The 23,399-nt window shown below is 44.3% G+C and overlaps 1 protein-coding gene across 7 annotated transcripts in view; it reads left to right on the plus strand.

Moving 5' to 3' along the window:
* Positions 1-65: 65 nt before the first annotated feature.
* The window catches only part of myo1b (myosin IB), a 56,120-nt gene continuing 32,786 nt past the window's right edge, over positions 66-23,399 (plus strand). For all 7 annotated transcript variants that reach the window (XM_082509163.1, XM_082509166.1, XM_082509164.1 and 4 more), the window contains exons 1-3: positions 66-172; positions 7,269-7,415; positions 12,245-12,360. In XM_082509163.1, coding sequence (XP_082365289.1) covers positions 7,290-7,415; positions 12,245-12,360 — 242 coding nt within the window. In that variant the 5' untranslated portion in view covers positions 66-172; positions 7,269-7,289. The remainder of the gene's footprint in view (positions 173-7,268; positions 7,416-12,244; positions 12,361-23,399) is intronic.

The following is a 23,399-nucleotide window of genomic DNA, read 5'->3' on the forward strand; positions in this document are numbered from 1 at the left end:
ATGAGAGCCTCTTCCAGCCTCATCCAACACAGGCAGACACTAGTTAACCCAAAGACAGCAGGAAGGGCTTCAGGAGCCTCTCCTGACTTGGAGAATCATCCCGGGATCTTTTTTTTCTTGTCCGTGGAGTGGATTTAGGACAAGAGGGAGCAACTTCCACAGAGCTAAAGCGGTAAGTTGTTCTGGAAGTGTAAAGCTTTTTTCTTCTCCGTTGGCTCTGGTTTATCGCTGTTACATTTTCGGAAACTCTTCAAAAGTTAACTTTCCATTTCTTTAGATCGCCTGCTTCCCAACTCATTCATTCCTCCCCTCTCCGTACAGGAGGGGGTTGGGGGATAAATATATACGTTTTTATTTTTTGTGTCTGTTTCTCTCTTTCTCTCTGTGTGTTTCTTACTTTTCTATGACTTGGGGAGAAAGCGCAGGAGGGATTTCGTTTAATGTCTCTTTCTTGCTGCAAACCGCGGCTCATTCAGCAGTATTCCTGAAAACCGTTGTCGCTAATTGCCTACATCTGCGGGCAAGAACCGTCTTTGTGGCTGAGCCTAGCCAGAAACCCACTGCAGACCCTGAACCAGAGGACAGCAAGCGCCAAACGAGCGTTTTCAGGTGCTGCTGTCACCAAACGCTCAGCTCTGTGTGTGAAATGGCAGATTTAATGACCCATGCAGAGGACGATGAAACTCTGGAATCATTTAAAGTTTTTTTCCATTAAAATATCCTTGCATTGCCCCACTCTATGATCTGTGGAAATACCTGGATTAAAGGTATACAGAGACGGATCAATGCGAGATTAAATCCTGGATAAAGTGGGTGAAGGTGGGCTTAGCCCTCAGTGCGCCCCCGGTTTCAAGAGATCATAATGTTGCTGACTGGAAAACATTTCTGCTCAGCATGGATAAAAGTCGTCTCTGAGGAACATCCCAAAGTTCCTCCTGGACAAAGTGTTTGTTTTGTGCCGGAGTCTGCTGTGGGTTGGGAACCAGCCTGGAACTCGTAGAAGAAGCGAAATACCTCATAGGAAGGAAAAAACAGTTGCTTTAGGGGGAAAGCTGCTTGGGGTGCTGCTTCCCTTAGCACATCTGTAAATATAGTGTTCAGTGCCGCAGAAGCTGGAAATGAGTGTTAATGGAACAGTCAAGTCCAAACAATGAGCAACTGTTGCTTCACTGCCTTTGATGCAAAGTTGTTTTTAATTCCCGTCTTTTCTTTTTTTTCCCAACTCCTAATTCCACTGGTGAACTTGGTGTCCCAAGAGGATCAGATAAGACCTTTTAAAAGAAGAAGAAGGAAAAAAAAAAGTTGGTATCTTTCCCTTTGTGGGTTGCCACAAATATGTCCCACCTCTTTTGGCCAGATTCTCAGTTGGGAAACCAGATGGGAACTTTATTACCCGCACTGATCAAACAAACAGTGATGTAAGCTGAGTGTGAGAGGTAGTGTGTGGTAAGCCTTCAGAGCTGCAAGAAAGACTCCTGGAAAGAAAAGTAACAACCGTTTAGCTCAGCTGGAAGAGGGCTGCGTGTCGGCCATTGGAGTAGCTCTGCTCAGCGTGAGCTTGTTGGGCAGCTTGCATCAAGTTGCCACAGTTTTGTAACATGTGCCAAAAGCCTCTTCATGAACACTGTGGGGCGGGATGCTGTGGCCTAATGCAGAATGGATGGCAGTTCAAAGTCCCCCAGCCAGCGCCATGGTAATGAATGGTGTTTACACTTCCCTGCCTGTGTAACCCGGTGTAGTGTGGCGTGTGCTTGTGTTAACCATGCATCAGCTGTGATAGAGGGAGGCCTGCATGCTCCGCTGCCTTCAGCAGCCTCTCGTGCAGGGTGGGGATCTGAACGCTTGAAGCATTAAAAGTTCCACATCCACGTCACGGCCTCATCAGCATGGTGACACATTGGAAGCCCATTATTGTGATTTTTCTCCCAGTTTTGCTTTAGGTGGGGAGGTTTTTTCTTTCACACTTCATCTTGAGTTTACTGTCCTAACAAAGAACTATTCTCAGTGCCGTGCAACTCTGAGAACTTTCCACCCATTTGACTTCGCAGCTCAAACTTCACTTCCTCAGTTTCCCAGAGGAGCCAGAGTAATAATGCCATACGTTTTTATTTCTCACCGCTTCATCAAGTCCGCTGCAGCTGCTTTCCCCATTCTCTTATTATAAAGGGAGGCAGACAACACTAAAGCAGCTAACTCAGAGCAGCCTGCAGGACGGTATATGAAAGTGCTGCCGTTCTCCTGTGCGCTTTTATTTAATGCCCAGAAGCGCTTATTTCAATACTGATTGAGTGCTCGCGCTGCGGTTTAACCCTGATGACAAAGTAACAGTAGTTGATCACAATAAATGCAAAAAGTAGAAAATCTTGAATCTGCTCCATCATAAGATAACTTTTTATTGTCCTTGCACAGTCACGTTGGCACTAAGCACAACTAAACACAGTAAACATTAGAGTGGATAAAGTTAGATAAGAGATAAGATAAGACTTTATTGATCCCACAACGGGGAAATTTTTGCATCACCTCAGCTCAGGTACAGATATCAGAAGGAAATGCAAAAATACAATAAGTACAATCAATGAAAGAAAGTAAGATAATAGGATGCCAGTGCTCTGTGTTGTTTAGTTCGGTTGTAACTGCCATTTTTCTTGTGATGAAATTTGAAATGGTCTGTAAAGGCTGGTCCGCTTCACCTGGTCAGTGCACTGTGTGTGAGTCACACCGAGCTCTTGCAGCGCTGACCTTTTTGAAGGAGCAGAAACTACTGAATAAAGTCCTCTATCGGAGCTTATTATCTGCACCGTTTACTTTTATCTTAGCTTCTCTGTTGGAATAAAAATGAATAATGATTTCCAGACACTCCGACCTCTCGGAGAATGTTGCAGATACTTCTGTTTAAGCTGTGTGAGCGTATTGTCTCATTAATAAACGAGCTGAGCTTCCAAGCTTACAGATGGTTCGTTGGGAAGTTTGGAAGCTGTGCAAGCTGCACAGACTTATTTAAATAACTTTAAGTACAACAGAAAGAAAATTTCAGTGGGGCTGAGATCACAGCAAATGAACGCAAAAACCCAATTTCAGGAAGTCTCTCGTGGTATTACCAGAACTTTGGCTGCTTGTGTCATGAACATGTAAAGCCCCATTGCTCATAAGAAGAAGCTGACTCCTCCAGTTCTCAGGGTTTGTGGAGTAAACATTGTGTAATACTTTGTCATCTTGATTTCCAGATACTGCCTGCTTCTTGCCTGACTGAACGTCCTCATGTCTGCCTGCACTTTGGGCTGTATTGTAAATAAAGAACAGCATTTGTGTGTGTGCTGCAGGTTCATGTTGGACCTGGATTGTGCGTTCGGAGCTAATGGGGTCACATTTGTGTGAGATCTCCTGTTTATCATCTAGTGTAAGGTTCAGTTTCAGCGTCTGTGCTGTCACAGCGGCTCTGGGCCGTCGGCGTGCCGAGCTTTCCTCACACAGATCTGCACCTGGAGTGTTGGGGACCCAGGAATTCCAGTTCAGTTTCCAGGCAGCTGCTTGTGTTGAGCTCCTGTAACCCTCGCTGCGTTGTCCTGCCCTGCTCTCTGGCACGGCCCCATGCCACGCTGCTGCTCCATTAGGGAGGGCTTTAATCTGCATCAGCGGCAGCAGCGTGCCATGTTGTGACTTTTCTGTGACAAAGCTGGACTGATCTGCGGGAAATTTTACAGAGTATTATGCTGCATAATGGATGTTTATTATCATCTGTTCAATGCCACTATATTCCCAAACAACTGCTCCAAAGGCAGCGTCACGAGACCCGTGTCTGCGATTATATCAGAGGCCACAATGCAGAGCCTAATTGGTCGACTGTCCTGGAAATACTGACATTTTCAAAACCGTTACAGGTTTCTCAGCAGCGAGTTCACTGGCTCCGCTGTGTCTCCAGCGTTGTCACTATTTGTGTTGTGCATGCCTGTGAGTGCCTGCACGGCTGTTGACCTTTGTTTGGACTCGTTTTTCTCTCTGAAGGGCAGAAAGAACATCAGGACCTGTAAATATTAAATGTACTTCTAATGGTGATTTTTGTATTCGTGTTTCCCCCATAGCGTGATCTGACTGAGAAATCTAGGTCAATGTCAGAGGCACAAAGTAGAGCACATCTCATATTATTGCTGCGACATGCATCCATTACTATCAGATCTCAGATGATAAAATCTCTCACGTGTTTTATTTTTCTGTACAGACACTTTGCTCCTTCTTAATGCAGCACTTTAATCTGATGGACTCGTAGATGAAATTCTGATTTAGAAATTAATTCTGAGAGTTGTGTCAGAGGCGGCCCGGAGTCGTGGGTGTGCTCTATCTGCTCCGCACATCAAGCTTCATGCTGCGTTAACAAGCAGGGGTTAAGGCAGTGCCGCTGGATGGCTTTGAGTCTGCAGCACGTCACCGACAGCTGATGATGAGTCATGAAACATCGCCGTCCCGAGAAGTTTTAGTAAAAAGTGGTTATTAGGCTTCAATTAGCAAATCACTCAAAGTCCTCGTGTTACATCTGCAGTAACGTCCTCGCTGAGCTCCAACCGTGGGAGACTTTAAGTTTTGATGTTTTTGGTGTAATACGCCAAATTGAAATGATGTGTAATCACAGCCACGTGCTGCACACAGGCGCTGTGCCAGTGTGAGCGCGCTCAGTAAAGGTGACTGTGAGATACAGCCTTGCATCGCTGATCTAGATTTGAGATGAATGACAGCTAAACCATACCGGGGCATTTGATGCTTAAACATGCAAAATTCAAAAAGCACCAGAGAGAGAGAGAGAGTGACAAAGCCGGGCACTACTAATCTGGTTACTCCGAGGAAATTGGCAGAGGTTAATACGAGGTCATTCAGGTTTAGGCTGATTAAATCAGTGTGTTTATATCAACCACAATTTTAAAAAACTTCTTTTCTTTTTTGCCCTTTATCTGTGACAAACCACAAAAGTCAGTGTTTTTCGTGTTTATCAGTATAGATGATATAAGTTTTATCCCCCATTTCTCTCCCACACAGCAGTAAGGATAATCCCAGGAGTTTAATCAAAGCCGTCAGGTTTTCTCTCATTCTCCCTCTCTTGGATGTAGTACAACATTTAGCAGCAGGCAGCAATTCCCATTAATGGGATTTTTGTCACAGGCTGCCTGGAAGCTACTTCTAAATGTGGGGTAGTGGGTTATCAGCCGAGGATGTCCAAGATGCAGACAGATGCCACATTTTTGGCACTCGGGCAGCTTTATCTCCCAGGTCAACACGAGGCGTCAGAATCTGCTTTTGCTCAGAACGAATAAGCTCCCTGCTTTAAACACTCGTGTTTAGTAGCAGACTTTCAGTGTGGCGTGGCTTTGCACTCGCTGCCATGACCGACCGGGCAATCAGTTTGCAGTAGATGAGTATTTAACTGGTTTGGTGTAATTGGTTTGACTAATACTGATTGTTGCAGGCTAGTACAAAATCCCCGATGCTCTGGATGCTCAGTAATTACAGAGGAGCTATTAGGTGTTTTGTAAACTTTGGTTTATTTACACGTGCAGGCTTTAGGAAGTCTGCTCCTCTCTGAAATGTGGAAATGATCCAAAATGATATTTATTGATTTGCAGCAGAGCGGCTGCATTATAAAGTCCTACACATAAGCAGCATATGGGCTGAGATCACAGAACAACTGACTGCTGTTTTTCATGCCTCCAAAGAATTTTGCAACTGTTTCAAATGTAAGTAATTATATTTTTAAAGTGCGCTACAAACCACTCGAGCAGCTGGTCGACTCGAGCCATCACTGGGGCTGCTTTGGCACGAGGCCATCAGGCCAAGAGGAAGTAACCTACTTATGAAATATATATATACTTAAGTAATCACATATTTCTCCCCTTACTGGAGCCTGCTAAACCGAGATGGGGTTGATGACATCATTAGAGGCATTTCAAATGTCTTGGTTTCCTAAATAATTTTTCATCCATCATCGTTTTTTTTCTTTTCAGTCTTTAAAAGTTGTCTCCGTGCTGAGTGTGAGAGCGAGTGCTGCTGGAAACAGACTCCTGCCTGCTGCTAAGAACTGGGCAGCTTCTTTATGGGCCAATAATAGTGTGCCCTGCGGGGGAACACAAGCCAGGGAAAAAGTGAAATAGAAGTCTCCAGTTTTTTCCAGAAAGTCGTGCTGTTCTTGCGCTGCAGCTAAAAGTCGGTTTGACAGCTGAAAAATCTTTTTTTCCTTTTTTGGTGAAATATCCGCCCCTTCCTTTTCCGCACCTCCAACAGTTTCCAGTCACGTATCGGATCCACGGTTGAAGATGCGTCTGTGTCCGTGAGGCACGACGATATTGTTTCTGTGTTTTGAGTGTCAGACATCGCCTCGTTTTCGGGCTGCTTCTGATTGCCACCCACGACGGTTCATTCATTCCCAATGCTGTCTAAAACATCACAGTGCATTATGCCCCTGTCATATTTTCATTTGCTTCAGAGCACGATCCGTTCTGACTATTCAGAAAGAGACGTCTGTCCTACCGGCGAACAATAGACGACTGCATGGCCTCATCTATTGGTCTTGTGTGGGCAGTCTGTCACAACAGCAGACATTAGGTTTTTGGTGCAGCAAAGCCCTGAATGCATCCCAGGCCCCTCTTTTATCTCCAGCCCTATGGCGTTGGGATTACTCTCCCAAAGGAGACTGGACTGAAAACTGCCAGCCGCAGCACAGTCTTTGTCACAGCCGGGACTCTTTTCCAGCCGAATATTATATCACAGCAAGCAAAGCAGCACAGGAGAAAAGTACAATTCTCCAGTGGAGTTCATGGGACTCGTACGAAACCCCGAAACAGGAGGAGACTCCAGCTGAGCAGACACCCACAAGTCAGGGGCAAAGTTGCTTAGTTATGTAAGTTTCTATGGGACATTCTCGCATGCCACAGGGGAGAAGGAGACCTATTAGCCAATCAAAAGGCCCCGCTCCGCCTCTGGAGGCAAACTCTTGCCTTCCACACATGTGTACCCCTGCACTGAGTTTATTTACATTGGCTAAGTTTAGGACTGTTTGTTTTCTAACGAGAGGACGCCTCTGACGAGTTTGCTGGAACGTGATGCACACAAAGACAAAAAAAGGATCTGATAGGAGACACAAGGCTGATGCATTCTGTGCTTTTTCTTCCATATAAAACATGCAGTTCTGTGCTTCATGCACACTTTGGCCCACCAGGATTCCTCCAGAGCCTTCCCCTTTTTCTAAATGAGTCTCTAATGTATGTTTCCTTCTTATATCCTTGCAGGGGGGGACGACTACAGCCAAGATGGAGGTGAAGACGTCACTTCTAGACAATATGATTGGGGTCGGCGACATGGTCCTCCTGGAGCCCCTCTCTGAGGACTCCTTCCTTGGCAACCTGAAGAAGCGCTTTGACCACAGTGAGATCTATGTAAGTCTGCTGCTTCCTACATTAACAAGGCTTAATAACACTGACTTCAGATAACGTGGAGAAAAAGACGGGCTCGGTAGCAGAGCAACAACACTGCTTCACTCTCTCGCTCTGAACGCTACAGAAGGCTTCTCCTAGGAAATGCACAGATACTTTTCATAACTCTATTGTTCCTCCCATGCTTCACTTATTTCAGTGTTGGCTATACAGTCAATAAATCAAATCACGGAGGAATGTAGTCGGTGCCCTCAAATGAGGCATGAAATCCAGAGCTTAGGAGGAAGGAAGGCCCGGCAGTCTAGCTGACGACTTATCTGTAGAAGAAGGGGATTGTTGAAGTGTATCCACCGTATCAGACAATTGGTTCTGGGCTTTATGTTGTGGCAGCGATTCTTCTGCTTTGTAGGATGGCGGCCATGTTCAGTGTGAAGAATATGTCTGGTTATTCTCAATGCTCTTCTTCAGCTCTGTCAGTGGTGAAGAAGTTGGAAGTTCCCTGTTTTGTTTGTTTGTTTGTTTGTTTTCTTCATATTCGTTCCCCTGCATACAAACACCAGAGTGTTACTGTGAACACGGAGCTGTGAGGACGTCCTGGGTAAATGCACGGTACTGCCTCACGCTGATAAGCTGAGGATCTGTTGCTGTTTCTTTGTTTTCTTCCCTCTGCTATTCATCATTAACATTGTATTCCCAGGAGACGTCGCTTAGTTCGACTTTGATTAGATGTTGTGCACTTTTTGAAAGTAAATGGGATTTTACTACCTGTGTGTAACACTGAGCTGTGACACCATGAGTGCAGTTAGCTCAGGGCTGGGCAACAAGGCCTCGAGGGCCGGTGTGCTGCAACTTTTAGATCTCACCCTGGGTCAGCACACCTGAATCACACGATTAGTTCATTACCAGCCTCTGGAGAACTTCAGGACATGTTGAGGAGGTCATTTAGCCATTTAAATCAGCTGTGTTGGATCAAGGACACATCTAAAACCTGCAGGACACCGGCCCTCGAGGCCTGGAGTTGGACATCCCTGAGTTGGCTGGCTGTAAAACTAAAGAGCCATGAAGAGAAACTCAAACCTGAGATGAATGAAGAAAGGAATGACCGGCTGTCATTAAGTTACTTAATGTGAAAAGTAGTGAGTTACATCTCGAGTTATGTATTCCTCTCACACTCCAAGGAAGAAAAAATAGAATTCAGCTAAAAGTGAAGATTGGAAACCGTTAAAGTTCAGTAGATATCGCTGCCACCCTAACCTTTAAATGCTTTGTCCGCTAATCGTCCTTCTTCTGCAAAATAATTAGATTCAAAAAGTTACTGTGATTTTTGTGATCTGAAGATGAAACCTTTGTGGTGACATTTTGAAACCATAAACTCAGGTTTTCCCTGTGTGGTGCTCAGAGATGGGCAGTAACGCGTTACTGTAATCTGATTACTTTTTTAAGTAACGAGTAAAGTAAGGGATTACTATTGCAAAAACGGTAATTAGATTACCGTTACTTTCCCGTAGGAACGCTGCGTTACTGCGTTACTAAAACCGTGATTTTTTTTTTTTTGACAGAATGTCTCACGACAGTGACGTAAGCGAGTGCGACGTTCGTGACAACAGCTGTGTGCAGATCAACAATGGATCACATATCGAGTGCAGAGAGAGTATGAGCGTGCAGCGTTTAAAGCGTGGAAGTACTGACCTTACTTTGAGTTTGATTCCATAAAAAGTGACAAAAACATTAGTGTCCGCTGTGCGTGGGAAGAAAACTTCTTTTTACAGCGAAAAAACCCCTAAACTTCCAGCAAGCACCGAGTAGCTACGACGTGATGGGAAACTCACAGAGAAACTCGCGGATTCTTCCACTGACCGCGGCACACCTGCACCAGGGTAAACCTCCGCCTGCCCCACTCCTGCTTTACAGGTGAAAATAGAGCAACAGGACCGCTGAGTCTTTGACTTTATTTATTTTCTGCTGTGTTTTACTTGCATCTATTTGAAAGACTGAGTGTAAACACAAAATATTTTATTTTATGTGCTGGAATGTGCAGAAAATAGGTTTAAATGTTAAACTAATTTCTTCCAGTCAGAGAATGATGCAGATAATTAAATGTTTGCTTGATGCATAAAGTTAAAAGATTAAAACTAATAAAACAAGTTTTAAAAAGAGACTTTTCCATTTGATTACATTTTGTATGATGGATTATGCAGAAAAAGTAGAATTGGGCTGAAAGATCTATCACTTTATCACCTACTCAGGTTGTAAATCGTGTTTTTAAAAAGTAACTAAGTAATTAATTACTTTTGAAAATAAGTAATCAGTAAAGTAATGGGATTACTTTTTTGGGGAAGTAATCAGTAATTAGTTACTGATTACTTTTTTCAAGTAACTTGACCAACACTGGTGGTGCTTACCTAAATGATGTGGCTACAGTAGTTAAACCCACTTCATATATGCAATATTAGATGTAAATAAAAATAGACTGTTTATGGAAAGGTAAATCACATAGCCCTAAATCTGCTAAAGCTGCACCTCAAGAGCGATGACCAGGAGAAGCACTAAAACCTGTACTTACCCAATAAATCTGCGGTGTGCAGTCCTTGCTTGCAAATGTATTTTCCCTCATGTGGCATCATTCCTTACAAACGGGCCCATCCCCCACACCAAACTATCATATGACAGCTCATAGCAGAAGAAACATGGCTTTGTCTTTCAGAGGGACAGCACATCATGCGTCTGTAACTGGAAAAATGTCCCTGTTATTGTGTGGCTCAGAGGAACCATGAAGACTTTCATACACAATAACTTGATTAGATGTGATGGCGTCTTTTCCTTGCGTGTGGATTTATTGATGAAGAAATTCATACAGTGTCTTGACTGTGCACACATCCTACTTTCTTCATCTCATGAACAACACCAAAGTATATAAATGTAAAAAATATGCAGGCATGCAGATTGGAGCAGGGATCGAACCACCAACCCTCCGATCGCCTCCTGAGCTACAGCCACGCCTAGAAAGTAGAAACCCCGTGATCGTTAAGACGAATCTGAAAAAGCCTGCGAGTTCCAGTTTACGTAATGGATCGATGTGGTTATAAACCTGACCTGCGAACGCCGGGCCTGCGTCGTTCTGCATTTCTGCATCGCAGCTCTGCTTTGAAAAGGATCGTCAGAGACATCAAAAGATGCAGGAAGATGTGCTACCAACTGAAAATCACCACGGGCTCAGGTACGACGGTAATCAGGAGGTACAGAGCAAACTGCTGTCCCACTAATCAGAGCTGCATTTTTCATCCTTCTGAAAAGACGCTACAGATGGTGAGCTGCCCACACAATCGAGCTCTGAAAATCAGCCTCGGCACAGGCGTCGTTAGAGGAAATCACGGTTTCTGTGACAGCTCATGCAGTGTGAAGGACATTGCATAACATAAAAGAATCACATCTTGCTTGATCTTTGGCACAAACATACAAGATAAAACTTTTCCAAAAGCCCACAAAAAGAAACCGGATGTGCAGCATGCCGTGTTCAGTCAGATGTGAAAGAGATGGAGGTCCAGTATGTTGGCCAGTACTCCCACTTGTAGAAATGGAGGAGGGAGTGTTATGCTAAGGGGATATAGTTGGGGACATGACGACTCCCAGTCTCCAGAAGGCTGACTGAGGATTTCAGCGTGACGACGTTAAAGAAACAAACTGTTGCCTGAAAGTAAAAAAGCATCTCCAGCAAAGTGCAGCTGCAAAAAAAGGTTTTCAGGTTTTCCAAAATAATGAAACAAAGCTTCATGTTGAGGAGCGTGAATGTCTTTGGCTTCATCGAGGTCTTAGTATTTATAAAAAGGAAACTACGTAGGAGCAGATGCCCTGCTGTTCATCCCGGGACAAACACAGCAGACACTGTGGGGTGATGGGAACTTTTAGTCCCATCAGTTCAAAGCTCTTCGTACATCTTCTGATGTGTGAGCTGAACCACGAGGAAGCATGAAGCTCCTCTCAAGTTGTGATTTATTTAATGACTTGAAAAGGCCGAGTGGGGGAAAAAGTTTCAGGTTTTTAATGCTTCTCTTTTTTGTGTGCGCGCGTGTTCTGCTTTTGCTCAGAACACGTGACTTTTTGTTTACATTTGCAGCTCTCGTTGCCTCTGTGCACATCCTCTGCACTCTGGTGTGTTATTGAACGAGAGGCAGTGGGAGGCTGCGGTGCTGCCACAGGGAAGGCCGTGCTCCGCTCTCGTCAGAGTGGCTTATGCAACAGCCATTACCATAGAGAGCAGAGAAAATGTTTCAGGTTGATGCTTGAAAGGTTCTGTTTGCCGTGTAGGAGGATGATGATGGAGATGATAGCCGGTTGCATTCGCTTTGAGACATTTCTGATGAGTGTGATTTGTTGGACTTGTTTGGATGTTACATGAATTTGTTCCATTTGATATAAAACACTGATTTTCTTTGATTTAATAAAAATGACTGAGGTTGGATGTTCTTGCATTTTCCTTTGATATCAGCTGACTGATGTTTTTGTAATATCAGAGCAGGAAGTTTGTCTCATCTGGACTTTGTCCCGGCAGCTGTTCCAGGCTTGTCTTGTATGGCAGCGTTGGGCACTAAAGCTAAATGACTCTGCTCAGCCCACAAACGTGTTTTTCTCCTTGTTTTCACACGTCTTCAGCTTTACTTCACACATCACGAGCTTTCATTAAGAATACCTGTCTGAGAAACGCTGACATTAGCAGAATTCCCGTCCCTTTGATTCAGAGACTGCCCGTCTGCACGGCGGCGTTAAGCTGTGCAGACTGAGAAAGTAACCTGTGGATTGGTGCTAATGCTTTCTGTCTCTCCTTCTCCCTTCAGACATACATTGGCAGCGTGGTGATCTCCATGAACCCTTACAGGTCCCTGCCCATCTACACACCAGAGAAAGTAGAAGAGTATCGCAACAGGAACTTCTACGAATTAAGCCCACACATGTGAGTCCAGCTCTAAGGTCCTCTTCACACCCGGCGAGCGTATAAATGTAAATTAAAGAGAGTGAGGTTAGATTTGGTTTGGAAAAAGGACTTTTTTGAGGCTTTGTTAGCCTTGATGTGGTGAGAAGAAACTGTCATCTGTCTCTTGAAGATGGGGTATTGAGAAGCTCTTTGCAGATTATCGGTTTGGACCCAGTGACTAATGCATTGGGATGGATGGAGGAGGTGGGGGTGCTGAGATCAGAGGGACCCTAACTAGTGTATGGGGAGTGTTGGCCATTCAGTGCCGTGGCATGCCATCTGTCCGCTGGCAACATTAAGTCAGCACTGCTGCGACTGTGCCAAGACAAAACAAAGCTCGGCACTCGTCAATTAGCCCGCTGTGTCTCTGGGCTGCGGCAGAAGCCCTCAGAGACTCCGACTGGAGGAGCGAGTGCTCTCGTCCCAGAGCAGACATACTCCCTGCAGACAAAAGCAAACTCTTTGGCTTTACTTTACAGCCGGAGCCGACACGACACAGTTTCAAGCTGCTTTCCCCCCTCCTGTTCGCTGGTCAGTGCCTGTCACGTCTCTCTCCTCTCACCGCACACAAAGAGGCTCAAGAAATCCTGCTGTCGACTTTTGTCTTTAACATTTTCATCATTGAATTCCACTTTGACTGCCGTTCAACCCCTTTATGATAAACGTTCCCCTGTATCCTTCTGTCATTATTTTGAAGGATGTTAAAGATGGAAATCATCAGAGCCGCGAGTCTCACGGTCAAACTGTGAAAGTAGCCAGAAATGTAAATGGCCAGCATGATTATCAGAGCATTACAAACAACAACACTGATTTTTGGCAGCGTGCAAGATTTTCAAAATAATCTCTTAACTGCATTTCCACTGGATCATTTAGGTCGTCGCACAGGGCTGAACAGCAGACCGTTTGCACTGCTAATATGAACTGAAAGGGTTTATTGCTGTAAAAAGACAGCCGTGCATGTTTGAGAAAAATGCATGGTTTCAACTCATCTTCCTGAAACTTTGAAAACTGGAACAATGAATAGAAGCCTGCGACTCTGTACAGGTCAAAAGGTTCATGGTAAATTAAAAAATGTGCGATATGCAGCAGGCAGAAGCCCCAGAAACAGGCTCTGCTACAAGCTTTTCTTTTCATGCTCTGCAAAAAGCATCAAAGCGTGCATCCCTGCAGAGGGAGCAAGAATAATACAACGTATGGATAATTGCTCACTAAAGATCATGGCCTCTTTAATGGGACAGACTCTTTAAGAAGAGCTCAAAGGCAGGTTATGTCAACATGCTTCATAAATTGATGTTAATCCTCGAGTCGGACCATCTGGACTCGGCTTTGCAGCACAGCATCGATCTCCTGTAATATTAAACCCTCAGTGTGGTCACATGCGTCCGCCCGGGCGACCAGCACTTGACAGAAATTTTACAAAATGTATGTAAATGTACTAAAACCTCAGGAGGTCAGTTTGAGTCATGCGATGCGTGTGGCTTCGTTCACTTCTTTCCATCTTGCAGCTGAATGTTTCCCATACTGACATTAGTTTTTTCCCCTTTTACACACAGAAAAGATGAAAAACGTGCTCGCTGCAGCTGGATAGCTGTGGTTTACAAATTCATTTGAATGTTGTTATTTGAATAGATTTGACTTGACTGGTATTCAAAGCAGAGCAGTGTTTCACAAACACAAAGGAAATCATCCAAAGGAAGTCACAGGAGTCGCCTTTTTGTTTTTAAAGAGCTGACGACACACTCGGCACGCCGCGTCCACTCAGTCTGCTCCTGGGTTGTTTTTGTATTTATTGTTTTTAAGCGTCGATCGGGACTCTGCTGTGATGTAGCCGTGCAGGCGAGGCCAGAGCGGAGCAGGAGAAATCAGCCAGTATGAGCGTGCATCATGATTTGCTTTGTTTCGTTTTTCCTTCTCGAATGCACAATATTTATGGACTCTAGAGAACCGAGTGTCCGGCTAATATTTTTAGATTAAAGATGACTCTCGGTTCTCTGCAGCGTTTCCAATTTTAAAACACAAGTTCCTGTTTTTGGTAACTCATTTAGCCTCTGCAGGAATATTAGCACACTGACTGGGCGGGTCTGACGTCCTTCAGTGTTGAGCTTTAATTAAGCTAACTACAGGGGGCTGTATAATCGTCCTCTTCTCATCTCTGATCCTCATTAGACACTTGATACGGTATAAAGTCAGAAGCTCAGAACAGGCTGCAGCAGACAAGGTCGCAGTTCTTTGGAGGCCCCAAAGATCCAGAAGCACGAAGCTGCATTAAACACAAATGGATGGCATCATGCCGTGGTCACTTCTGGCTCCTCGATGGCTGATGCTGAAGTAGTTGTTGCAGTTACACAATGATGCGTATAAATGGCAGTTCCCTCGATGCTGGTGCGTTTGGGCGATGGTGGAAGATGTGCGACTTCAGGTGATTCAGGACAATTACGGATTTTGTAAAACTCGATACTATTGGTTAGTGCTGTTGTGTTGTTGTTGCCTCACTGTGTGTATACCGGGTGTGTGTTTGCTGTAAGAGTAAGTTACATCGATGGCGTGCAGGTGGAAACGTATTTCGCACCTGCTCCTTTGGTCCCCAGACAAATTGTGATGTGTGTACATCAGCTGGAGGCAGACCTGCAGCTGGTCCCCTATCTGTAATGTTGTAAGTAGGCTAATTGACTGTTGAGCTCCCATCTTAATTATAATTATTACGAATAAACAGTGGCTGATGCCAGGCCAGAGAGCCGTGCAGTACATATTGATCAGTTTAGGAGAACCCGCGCAGCAGTTATCGAGCAGCCTGCAGTCTGATTCACGACCTGCACATTGCTCTGGAAGATTTTACAATATCCAGAGATGCTTTTGAATATGTATGCCTGTAAATTCTGCCCATGATGGCTCGTAACACCTTTTAATACTGAAGTTTAGGGGACTGTAAGTCTTTTTTGCTTTTTCCATTTTTCCTCTCTCTGTTCATAAAAATGGCTGAACGCAAGCCCGGATGGAGAGTTCGTTCGTAGTTCTGCGGAGCTGCACGGCCACACCCGTCTGCATGAATCTGTCCGCTCTTCTGTCTGCTGTCCAATTAAGTAAAATGCTCCCTGCCCAGATGAGGCACCTAATGATTAACTGGCAGGTGTTTTCCTCCTTTCAAAACACAGGCAGCCCATTAGAGATGAACTAATCAGTGGCCTTTCTTCACGCGCAGCAGCATGCAGATGGCCTGCAGTCCTGTATTGTCTGCCCCTTGCCACTTAGCCAGTCACAGATTGAGGCGTTTGCATGTGTGCATACGTTTCTGTGTATATGCACACACCTCTTTGGAAACTCTGAACAAACTCTGTCCTTGTCGTGTCCGGAAGTCCACATGTGGGCGCCGAGGTCGGGCGTAATGAGGTGAAACCTCGTGGATCAGCGTAGTCGGGTTACAGTTGTGTTTAAGCTTGGAGTTAACATTAAAGTCAGTGTCCTCTCTGAAGCCACCATTACTGTGTGCTGACAGTCAAGACAAGGATCACATTTTCCTAATGTTTAATAAAGTTTTGACTGAAGCGCTGACCACAGAGCTTCATCACCATGGTGTGCATCAGCACTTCCAGCTGTCACGTCTGTGTCTTGACGTCAGTATTAAGATCTGTCTCAGCATGAGGCGCTCAAAAGTTAATCAAAACAATAAAGGAATACAATTACACTTCAAGTAGAGTTGTTTGATTTGAGCTTTGCTCTTCATTATTATTATTCCCACTGGTCCAGGTCCAGTCATATTAAGCATAATGTGAAGGACCTGCAGCATCTGTTAGAAGCACTGGTGACATAAATCATTGTTATTAAACTTTTAATAGAAAGACTTGTGCTCTCGAGGTCAAAGGTTGGGTATCACGTGTAAACTAACTGTACTGCCTGTCTGATAACAGTCATATATCAGATCTCTCAATGCGACCCTGTAATGTTTAATTACACTACGTATAACGCGTTAACCCTTCTCCACAAGTTTACAACTGTTTCATCCTTCTCACAGATTTCAGCTTTCACTTCCTTTTTTCACTCTGATCCAGAAATTTTCAGCTTCTGCTAGTATTTTATTTATTTTGAACAAGATATGGTTGGAAAAAATAAAGTTTACTCACTGGATGTGGACTTCAGAGTCATTTACTGCAGGATGATATCACACCTGTGCTATCTAACACTAACCAAAAGGCAATATGTGGATTTATGCATGTTATAAATAATATGAAATAAGGACACAGTACATATTATTGGATATTTGCACAGCTCGAGCTGTTGGGTAACAAACGAGTCACATGGACTGTTCTGGTGTTATAATACTGTGTTCAAGGACGCCTTGGTAAGTTGCACCTCAGAACCTGCATGTAGGTGGATTTAAGTGGGCACTTGTTGAAATGGCACTTTGACTCAGGTGGGCAGCGTGAGTCCTCTCCAGCATGTGTGTTGGCGTAATGGTGAGACGATAGAAAACGTGTGTGTGTTCCTTTTTCCACCCACCTCATCAACCCAAGAATAAAATGCAAATGTGTTCAACTGGATAATGCAAGAATTTCTAATCAGTTGCTGCATTCGTGCATGCAGGCAGTACTCTGGCTGCTTATATCATTAGAAAAATGCAGTACAGTGTACACGCACTGATTAGGAGCCTGTAGAGCTTAAGCAGCCCATCAGGTTGAAACTGAAAAAATGGCTAATAAATGCAGAATAAACGAATTATTTTTCGGACGTCATGACGGTAATAACCTCCCGTTGCCCCTGAGGAGAGCAGTCCCTTACATCCTGCTTCTTGCTCACGTTGGGCCCCTGTTGCTTGTTACTGAACGTACAAACCGTGAGATGAAAAACGTGTCTGTGTTAAGTATGATCGTGCTGGTTTTGACTCTTGATTTGTGCTGTAATTCTACATGAGCAGTTTTCATCTTTTTGATGCCATGAGACTAAAAACCCTGCTGTCAGTGTTTAATTTAGAAAGCTTTAGATTTTCCCCGTCTTCAAAGACGATACGTTTACCTGCCAATAGTTTAACACGATACAGATTAAACACTGCTGCGGCTGATAGTTATTGCTTCGGCGAGCATATATTTTTTAAATGGATTTGCTCTGTGTGTCAGCGTCCAAATCCATTGTAAACTCTGCCTATTCATAGTCAGAACAATGGGTGCAGCTTTTATCTGTGTACACAGCTTGCATAACAAAATATGTGAGGCATACCGAAACGCAGGCAAATAGATAAGACTCGTATTAGCTGCGTGCAATATTGTTCCAGCGTCCAACCTTATATCTCCGACAATAATAAGATTTATTTATATTATTGTGTGCTGAAGAGCCTCAATAGAAGCGAGCACACACTGCATGCTTTAATTAATTTTTTGCAGGTGCTCAGTAAGTATTATCTGCCCCGAACAACACACAGACACACAAAGTAAACTCCCACAAACTGATGTCTTATTAACTGTCACACATAATAATCTCACTAAGACTGAGAGTAATAACAAACTGGTTTATGTGTTATTATGAGGCAGATCATTTATTTACATTTTGATATAACAACGACGTACATCATTATATAAACTCGTATTTCTAAGGCTACGTCCACACCAGCCCGGACAGATTTGAAAACGGCGTTTCCTTCCGAAAGCGCGCCGCGTCCACACTAGTGTTTTCGGTCTTTTTCACACAGTTGTGCGTCCACATTGAAACGGCTGAAAACATTACGTTCCAGTCCTGCGCATGCGTGAAGCGCAAGAAGATTCGACCTGCCTCATTTCCGTCTGCCGCTTATTTACTTTCCGGCTCTTTGAAACGTTGCAGCAAAATGTGGAGGAAAAGCAGCGAGTTTTTTAAATGGACTCACAATGAGGTGGAGTTGTTGCTGCGAGTAACACAAAAGTACAAAGTTGCAAAAGCGAGTGAGAATTAAAGAATTTGAAGAAAAGCTCTCAGGAGCGCGTGCAGGCTGATATTAATCTTTAATAGAGCTGTCAAACAAAACAGCTGCTGTGTAATGTCCTCCGCTGTCTTAGTTTAATTAGTCACATGACTGCATCACATGACTAACATGTGTCATCGTTTTAGAAAGTCTCTGTTTTTGCTGTCCACACTGCGATGTATGTATGTATGCGCTTTTGAGAGTGTTTTGAAAACGCCGTCTCAGCGTGGACGGGAGAAAAAGTTTTCAATCGAAAACGCATTAGTGTGGACGTGGCCCAAATCTGTCTGTGAGCTGTGAGTTATTACTGCCAGTCACACTTGACAGACCCAAAGAGCCTGACCCCAGGCCCCAAAGGTCGAGCTGATGGCGTTACATGGAGAGATGTAGGGATGATTATCAGGGCCAAGCTTGATTTTTGCATGGATTGTAGACCTTGGACATTGGAATTAATTTAATGAGAACAAAGGTTGCATATTAAGCAAATGACTATGAATAGGAACATTTTATTATTGAGATTGACACCAGTGTATTATGTAAGGTTTAATGAGGCGTCATAGCAAGTAACAAAGTAGACGTGTTATTAGAGCACACAGACTCAAGAGAAGCAATTTTGTCGTGTTGTGTCCAACAAATCGAGATTTGAAATGACTTTGGGAAACCATCAACAATGCAGCTTTTGGGTGAAGAAGAGAGGGAACATCTGGCCTGCTGTCAGCTCCCGGTTCAAAAGCCCGCGTCCATGATGGCACGACATTAGCGACTTACACATATGGTGTATGATAAACAAGTTTTGCAGCATATGCTGCCGTCCAGATAATGTTGCTTTCAAAGCAGCCTTGCTTATCTTAGTATTCTACCTTTATTACAACAGCATGGCCAGGTAGCAAGAGTCTCTGTGATAAACCGGCCGACCTGCAGTCCTAGTCTGTCGCCCACTGAAACAAAATAAATGAACACGTTTATCTCAGTACCAGCAGCCACGTACTTAAATACTGAGATTTGTTTTGCATTTAAAGGCCTCTGAGCCTGTAGTGACCAGGAGCCCTGAAGAGAGGAAGTCCTCAAACCTGACTGGACGGCGCTTTCGAAGCTATAAAAAGCTGTTTCCATCATGCTGTCTGCAGCTCGGCACATGTGGCCATCTTTTACACAATTGTTACTTTCAAGGTTCTTTTGCTTTCCTTAAAATTTTCCTTTGCATAAATTCTCATGACACCATTCAAGCCTTTTATTATAGATTTGAATATGTGTGTGTGCATGAAAAATATGTATTAAAGCATATTCACAAAAGCCTGATGCCAGAGATTGATAAAATTCTTTGCTTGAATGCGTCTTTGAGGATGTTTGCTACCTTGCTCAACCTGCTGTTTTCCTGCTTTCTCACTGATCGCATACACAGCTCGGACTGGTGTTTTCCTCGGCTCTGGAACACTAAATTGCTGTGTGGTAAAATAAATTAAAGCTGTAGATCCTTTCAAAGTTTGATGTATGGGTGGATGGTATCAATGAGCAATTTAGCCAAGGTCTTAGACGACCTAGTGTTGAATAAATTATAGAGCTGTGGCAGCTGTGCTTAACTATGAACTTTCAATTTAGTAAGTTATAGGTGTTCCTTATTGCACGCTGCACATTTCGAATCCTCCTTTGATTATGAGACAGTAGTCATATTCTTCTTCTTTGTTAGATGCTCATCCTGTGAGCTGATCTTTTCCTTACCACCTGTTTTACAGAACAGCATTGTTTTACTTGGTGTGCAGATGGTGCACATCTGTTAGGATCAAGATCTTTTGTGTGCATGTGCATATCCGCTCTCTTGCCCACCCACACCACAAGGTTAAACTCTCCAAGCATGTGCCACTGAATTTGCGCGTCCCTGTGTTTCTTGCAGCACTCACCCACTCTTCCACCTGGCCGTACAGCGTCAGGAAAGAGTTGTTTCCTTGGCTTCTTCTTTGGAGCGCGGCGGATTTCCTGTAGAGGAGCCAGGTCACGCTGAGATCACAGGCTACTGTGCTGCCCCCTCCTATGCATGGAAACGAGTAACAATAACTACCACTGCAGGGCAAGATATGAAACGATTTTTTGGAAAATGACTTCGCAAATGTGCAAAAGGCGGCACGATGACACGGCTAAGAGCCCCTGAGTAAGATGATCATTAATTGGGGACAGCCTTTTATCTTCCAGTAGCTGGGTGGGTTCCAGGCCATACATTACAGCTTCATCACCATCTATCCTGACATTAAAGTATGTTCAGTCTCTCCTCAAAGTACTCCACCCTTGAAATTCAGGTCACCAACCTCCTGTGCTACCAGAGGCTGGTGGTAAAAGAACTGAAGGCACTATTTTCTGCTGCTTACCTCATGCCAGTGTGGCTTTGTGTTCACCGCTGCCACGTGCACGTCCAAATTACAGCCTGCAGGCAGATGTCTAGGGGAGGTGCCAAGCAGCGCTTACAGCCCAAGGCCTGATCCCAGCCTAACCCCCATCTCCACACACTGATCAGGGAGGCCTCTGGGGGGTTTTTAGTCCTCACTCTCTGTTTTCTCTCTCAAGGTCTTGATGCTTCATCACTTCACAACTCTAATTGCTGTTTAGACTCATTTCCCAGCTTTATGTTGCTCTCTTATTTGTAAATATGCACATTTTTATTTATTTTTTGTCCATTTAATAAAAATACAGAATAATTATTATCACAAACTGTAAGTTGAGACAAATTACTGGTGATTAAATGTTTTATTTCTTCAATTTTAAGATGCAAATCTTGTGAAGGTTTGGGTGTGGCTTGTTTCTGCTGACCTCTATTCATATTATAATTACGAATATGAATAGCAAGTGTGTGTGTGTGTGTGTGTGTGTGTCTCTCACTGGGACAAGTCCGTGGCAAAAGACCCCCACTCTCCTATTTTACGCCCCCTGCCCTCTCCTGGTACACTCGCCCCTTCCCCCGGGCCCACAGGCTTCCTCTGGGGGGGATAATTGTGTGATGGTTTGCTCATTGTCAGGATCAGGTCAGGCAACAGGAGTGTTTTCACAAAGCAGACATCTGCTGTGCTCTGCTGCCGTTTTCAGCAGTGACGTAATGTCCTGTGGCAGGTCTCGTCCATGCAACCCCGTTGGATTGGTTGTACAGGAGAGGGCAGGGGGGTGGGCTGTGATCAGAGCTTGTGGGGGTGGGGATTGAATTAGAGGCTTATACTTGGGGACAGAAAAAAATAATGCTGCTAGCTGGAAGTTGGTTTCAGTTCCCTGCAAAAACGTAACATTCACGGTTAATTTCACACTCAGTGTTTCTGACCTGGAGGATGCGTGGAAATAAATCCACGGGACGACGAAGTGTAACCTTCAGATATGACTATATCTATAAACCTGTTTTGGCTTCCTGTTAAATCCAGAATTCAAAATCCTGCTCCTCACATACAAGGTCTTAAATAATCAGGCCCCATCTCATCTTAATGACCTTGTAGTACCATATCACCCTATTAGAGCACTTCGCTCTCGCTCTGCAGGCCTACTTGTTGTTCCTAGAGTATTTAAAAGTAGAATGGGAGGCAGAGCCTTCAGTTTTCAGGCCCCTCTTCTGTGGAACCAGCTTCCAGTTTGGATTCAGGAGACAGACACTATCTCTACTTTCAAGATTAGGCTTCAAACTTTCCTTTTTGCTAAAGCATATAGTTAGGGCTGGACCAGGTGACCCTGAATCCTCCCTTAGTTATGCTGCAATAGGTGTAAGCTGCTGGGGACTCCCATGATGCACTGGGTGTTTTTGTTATTAATCTCTGTCTCTCTTCCACAGCATGTCTTTATCCTGTCTTCCTTCTCTCTCCCCAACCAATCGCAGCAGATGGCCCCGCCCCTCCCTGAGCCTGGTTCTGCTGGAGGTTTCTTCCTGTTAAAAGGGAGTTTTTCCTTCCCACTGTCGCCAAAGTGCTGGGTATTTCTCTGTATGTGTTATTGTAGGGTCTACAGTAAAGCACTGTGAGGCGACTGTTGTTGTGATTTTACGCTGTATAAATGAAATTGAATTGGCAAACTGTTGTCCTGGATGCCTACAGCACATCTGGGTTATTATTTATTAGCCATATTTACAGGACTCCAGGGTAAATAAATGGACTGAATGGGAGTTTAACTGGAATCCTGTTCTTTGGTGTGGTATGGTTTCTCTGGGTTCCTTCATATTAGTTCACAATTATATTTACTACTCACACCAGCCTGTCAGTCGGAGAAATGCTGCCCTAGTATAGCCCATTACCTTATGGATTGTTTGCGGGCCTGCACTGGGGGCTGTTAAAGGAGAGGCCTGGCAGCAGGGCCGAATGAGGTCTGATCCAAATCAATGTGTGATGGTGCAGAACCTTGAGCTCCATTAGCCCGCCTGAGCTTTAACTTCATATTGTGGTCTGGAATACATTCACTAGGCTGTCTATCTCTGGCACTCTCTCTGTCATGGCTTCCTACTAGCAATCAACTTCTTTACAAATCAGGGGTCAGTGTTAGTTCAGTGTGTGATTGCACGCTTTAAAGTTCGGCTCCGTGCAGCCCCGGCCTCACTAATGCATTCGCTGCTTCACCCAAAATTAGATTTAGGCAGGAGTTTCATTTTCCACGTCTTGGTGGATTTCTGAAAGCTGGAGCAGGAATTACAGAATGATGCCGGACAGCCTTTGCACAAACTCGAATGATGACACTTCCTTTAGAAATCGCTTTGAACCTAATTTAACTGGTTTTAAAGCCAGATGGTTGGAGCTCATTTTGATGTGCAGAGTACTTGAATCTGACAACAGCATTGCCTCTACAAATAAATGTAACCTCAGCAAGCGTTCAGAGTTCAGACCCAGTGCCCAATGGTAGTGCTGCGTGTCAGCATCCGTGAATGTCACATTCCTCCCTGCGTTCACGTCGGGTGCACTTTGTGCATATAAATTCTTGATTTGGGATATTACCGAGACCTGGGACTTTTCGAGTGTTCCCACCCTCCAGGCAGGAATAAGAGCAAATTAGACGCTGGGGAGAGGCTGTTTCTGAAGCATTCCTCCAAAATGACCTAGAGCTATGTTTACCCTTTACTCAATGTGAAATGTAAAACTTAAAG

This window comes from Aulonocara stuartgranti (assembly GCF_965226115.1).
Source record: "Aulonocara stuartgranti genome assembly, chromosome: 16".
NCBI lineage: Eukaryota > Metazoa > Chordata > Actinopteri > Cichliformes > Cichlidae > Aulonocara > Aulonocara stuartgranti.